The sequence below is a fragment of the Poromitra crassiceps genome (genome assembly GCF_964638095.1).
Source record: "Poromitra crassiceps genome assembly, chromosome: 6".
Taxonomy (NCBI): domain Eukaryota; kingdom Metazoa; phylum Chordata; class Actinopteri; order Beryciformes; family Melamphaidae; genus Poromitra; species Poromitra crassiceps.
In genome coordinates, this window is record NC_139627.1 from 25,926,087 (window position 1) to 25,931,314 (window position 5,228).

The 5,228-nt window shown below is 41.7% G+C and overlaps 1 protein-coding gene across 1 annotated transcript; it reads left to right on the plus strand.

Annotated features, from left to right (window-relative positions):
- Nucleotides 1-2,288: 2,288 nt before the first annotated feature.
- evx2 (even-skipped homeobox 2) lies at nt 2,289-4,575 on the plus strand (the record flags this gene model as incomplete). Its single annotated transcript, XM_083639070.1, has 3 exons — nt 2,289-2,682; nt 3,074-3,315; nt 3,952-4,575. The coding sequence occupies 3 exons, from the start codon at nt 2,289-2,291 to the stop codon at nt 4,573-4,575; spliced, it is 1,260 nt and encodes a 419-aa protein (XP_083495196.1).
- Between the last annotated feature and the right edge of the window lie 653 nt (nt 4,576-5,228).

Here is a 5,228-nt window from a genome sequence, read left to right on the forward strand (position 1 = left end):
AGTGATGAATACAGAAAACATGAATAGGCTAGTTAATATTTAACTTGCTCCTGAAACCTGGTAGCTCTTAGCCTTCACAAAGTGCATCACATTGGATTGAAGGACTTCTCAGTGCAATTTTTACACTTTGCAAAGTCATCCTGTGGACCGGATTGGACCCTTAGTGGACTGGTTCTGCCCCACGGGCCGAATGTTTGACACCCGTGTGCTAAAGAGTTCACCCAAAAAGTTCACCCAAAAATGAAAATTCAGTCATTATCTACTTACCCCCATGCCAATGGATGGACGGGTGAAGTTTTGTAGTCTCACCTGTGAAACTCCACAAATGTTTTATGGACTAAAAAACGTAATCCGTCCTTCCATCAGCATGCAGGGTGCAGATAATGACTGATTACTTTTCATTTTTGAGTGAACATATCCTTTAAGCTTAATTTGTAACATGCCAAGTTTAGTGAAAATTTATTATCCTGACTAGAAGTTGTAAAACATGATTCTTCCAACAGATCAAGACATTAAACAGGCAATAAAGCCAAATAACTTGAATAATATTATTTTATGCAGTAAGTTGTTATTGCAAATTCAAGATATTCATGTTGGCTCTACAGCCCATTTTGTCATGTGTCATCACATGGTTGACATGACGTTATAAACATGCACTGTTGTATCCTTTACAATTAGTGAGGTTGGGTATACTATTTAGGCACTTTTCTTTTAATTGTTCGGATTTGATCTAGCATCTCCTGACTACACAGGTGACTGTGTATAGCAAGATTCAATAGTTTATTTTAGTTTTAGTTTACTATTGGTCTCAGTCAGCTCAGGACAGACACAAGACGTGGACAGGTGTTCACCACCCATTACCCTGCAATAAAAAATAAAGCCTGCAGGAGGCGCCAGAGAACGCACAGACAATTTTCTGATAGTGCCTTCTACTTATCTCATAATGAAGAATCCTGGGGTCCGTGGCTTTCATGTCTTTATGACTATCATTTCATATTCTCCATTAAGACGACTATGAAGCACGTTCCGTTAGGAGTTAATGGGCACATGAAATAATTGTCCTATCCAACACCATGAAATAACGGGTTCGACATATATACAGACAGATACAGGTGCTGTGATAACCTGAAAGAGATAAAGAGAAATGCGGTTGAAAAGATAAACGATCCATACAAGTATAGGCTATAGGCTACTAAAGTTTTGTAGTTCATATGAAGACCAAAACATTGGAAAATGGTAAAAGGATTGGCAATGTTGAAATTACATTTGAAATTCAAACTGAAACTATTGTTAAATAAAAATGAGACTAAATCATTCATTGTATCCAATCCATGTTCCAAGTTCCGAGTATTTGCAATTTATTCTCTGCCTTGTAGCCTATAAATACAGACTTGTGCTAAATAAATATATAATGTGTACAGTTGTGCCGGAAATGTGTAATAATGCGCGCATTATCACCACCTCAAAATGTGCCTTTGACGACTGAAGAAGGGTGGAACAAAATCTAAAAAGAATTGCCTATATGCTACACACAATATTCAACAACACTTGAATATCACAAAAAAGGACAATAATGTTAATCTCTTATCGCAGTCAGCATAACGAATACACTTGCACCTTAATGCGTTTCACAAACTGATTAAAAACTCGCGGAAATTATAAAAAAGGAAAATGAAAATAACGAGAATAAAGAGAACAACGACGATTACAAAGGGGGAGGGCGAACAGAAGGAGAGAAACAATAGAGAATCAAAGCATAATAATATTCCTAAATGAAGAGGGAAATGTTGCCCCGCTCATTTTATTAATCAGACTGTCAATTTCACCCAAGAGGCCAAACCCAAGAGCAATCTAAAGCAGACTCAGAGATCAACCCAGGGACAAGCACCTCGCTCTTCACTTCTCCTCACTTGGATATTATTCGTCTGACCGAAGGCCGCCTCCATCATCAAGTGACAGCCCTCTCCTATTTATTTGCTTATAAACCTGTTACAATAAATGATCATTGGAGCAACGTCAGCCGACCATTTTAACAACGAGCAGCAACCACTTTTGATGAATGACATTTTTGGCGCTATAGGGAGGATGCTCGGCTCATTTTGAGCAGTCGTTCGTCGATTGCATTCAGATTCTTTCATTTTTGCGTCTCGCTTATAAAAAGGCTTAGAGACAGTTATTTAGAGGACAGTTGCTGAGTTGCATGCGGATTTAGCTCCGACACAACTCATTGGTGCTCCAGCCCCCTGGACAAGTGGTGTTGTTTTTTTTCTTTCTTCTTGCTCGGCTTAATGATGGAGAGGATAAGAAAAGAGATGATATTGATGGAGAGAGGTCTGCACAGTCCCATTGCAGGGAAAAGGCTTTCAGACGCGGCTGGAAATTCAGTGCTGGAGGCCCTGGAAAACTCTCAGCACAGTGGACGGCTAAGCCCGAGAATAACTTCGGCATCTCTCCATGGAAATCTCGGGGACATCCCGACCAAAGGCAAATTTGAAATTGACAGTCTTTTCGGCACTCATCACAACAGCGAAAATACCTCTTCAGCGGACATTTCATCCTCAGAAAACAGGAAGAAAATGAGCCTATATGCTGAAGTTTCGCAAGACTCAGATATGAACAGTGATGTGGAGGTGGGATGCCCATCGCATCGCTCCCCGAGCCAGCACAAGGAGAACAACAAAGGTACGGGATTTTCTGCCTAAAACCGGATATTTATTTTGTATTTTTTTCTTTTACTAAAATATAGCGAAGAGGAATAGGTTAATTAGGTTATTATTATTATTATTATTATTATTACAGTATTATTATTATGACTGCTGTTATTCCGTTTATTATTATTGTTATGTATTTATAATATACAATATATAATATAAGTACTAAAATATTAAAAACAACACAAATATTATTTTGCTGTGACATTATGGCATGAACTTAACATCAATTGAATTATTTCTTTCTTATTATTAGACTGTCAAATAGGAATTGAATCCATATTGTAGCCTAAACAAGAGCATTATTTCAACAAGGCCAACATCGAAACATTGTTATACATTTTTTTTTTTTTTTTTTTTAGGATTCTCAGACAGTAATTCTGGATCTTCCAATGCAAGCTCAACCTCCCTCTCCAATATGAACGGTAATTCAATGGGAGGATCAAACAGTTCAAATGCCGATCAAGTCAGAAGGTATCGGACTGCTTTCACCAGAGAACAGATTGGAAGACTGGAAAAAGAATTTTATAGGGAAAATTATGTTTCGAGACCAAGAAGATGTGAATTAGCTGCTGCATTAAATCTGCCTGAAACTACAATTAAGGTGAGGAATAATCTTCGTTATTATTCTTAATCTCCATTGTGCTGGGCAGGTGTGTACCGGTATATGCGCGTAGCCTGTGTGTGTGTGTGAGTGGGAGAGAGAGAGAGAGAGAGAGAAAACAATTCCATCTATAATGGTAAATATTACTCTGAAATATCCATATAGGCCTAATCATTATTTTCTGCTCATGAGTAACGCTGTAATAATTCACTTGCGCACAAACACACACACACACACACACACACACACACACACACACACACACACACACACACACACACACACACACACACACACACACACACACACACACACACACACACACACACACACTTCTATTTCCTGATCACCTAAATGCAAAACAATACAACCATCAACTATAATTAATTTATAAAATCTGATCTCACATTTAAAATAGATTGGGAAATATATAGCCTTTTTGAACAGAAATCGTTCATTTTTATTGCTGCAGCAGGTGATTGCTGATCACTTGAGTGCATTGGCCAGGCGTTTATCAATATCTTGGTATGCACGTACAGTTTACCTATAGCCTCCTCCACAAACTTGCAGAGGTGTAATTGAGAGCTTGGAACAGCATGGCAGCCTCAATATGGGCCTTGTTTTGACTGTACGCAGGTGTGGTTCCAGAACAGGCGGATGAAGGACAAAAGGCAGCGTTTGGCGATGTCCTGGCCCCATCCAGCAGACCCCAGCTTTTACACCTACATGATGACGCACGCCGCAGCTACCGGAAGTCTACCTTACCCTTTCCACTCACACATGCCTCTCCACTACTACCCGCACGTCGGCGTCACAGCGGCAGCCGCCGCCGCCGCAGCCACGGGCGCCCCGTCACCTTTCGCCACCTCCATCCGCCCTCTCGACACTTTCCGCGCACTGTCCCATCCCTACTCGCGACCGGAGCTCCTGTGCAGCTTCAGGCACCCGGGACTGTACCAGTCGCCCGCGGGCCTGAACAGCTCTGCGGCGGCCTCGGCTGCTGCAGCGGCGGCGGCAGCGGCAGCGGCGGTCGGGGTGCCATCGGCCGGGCCTTGCTCGTGCCTCAGCTGTCACAGCAGCCAGGCGGCGCATGCGCAGGCGCAGAGCGCGCTGCAGGGAGCCAGGAGCGCCAGCGCGGACTTCACCTGCACGGCCGGGCAAAGGTCCGAGAGTGGATTTTTGCCTTACTCTGCCGCTGTGCTCAGCAAGACCTCAGTCCCGTCACCAGACCAACGAGAAGAAACTTCACTTAACAGATAACTCATCACGCACCCTACACGTTATTACACGTTCGTCAATTACATTTTGCTCTTGCCCTAGTTTAGGGGATAGGCCTACTTTAAATATCATTGGGGGTAAAGCATTCGTTAATAGGCAGCATCCAACACACACACACACACACACACACACACACACACACACACACACACACACACACACACACACACACACACACACACACACACACACACACAGAAAGGTAGGGTAAACATTTATTTCTCTACAGTCCAAAAGATTGCTTCAAAAATAAATAAACTAATAAGCACATCAAGTGCTATTTCTAACACCGAAAATGAACTTGCTCTTGATGTTGTGCCAGTTCAGACCCATGTTTATGGGCTGTGCTGGATTAGCTTGTAACTGCTACAACAATGAATTAGGAAAATAACCGTTTGTGCTTTCCCCCATGTCTCACTCAGTGTTTCATTCTAAATACATTTTGCCTTATTTTGCTTGTTTCTACAAATCTTAAAATCGAGGAACTGAATTAATAGGAAACTGAAATGGAGCCACAATTCCTATTTATCAGGCATAATTCTTCAATCATCAAATCTCAACCCCAGCCTGGCTGTCTTGACTATAAGACACAAATTATGCTATCTAAATTTAGATAGCACATGGGGTTGCTTTTC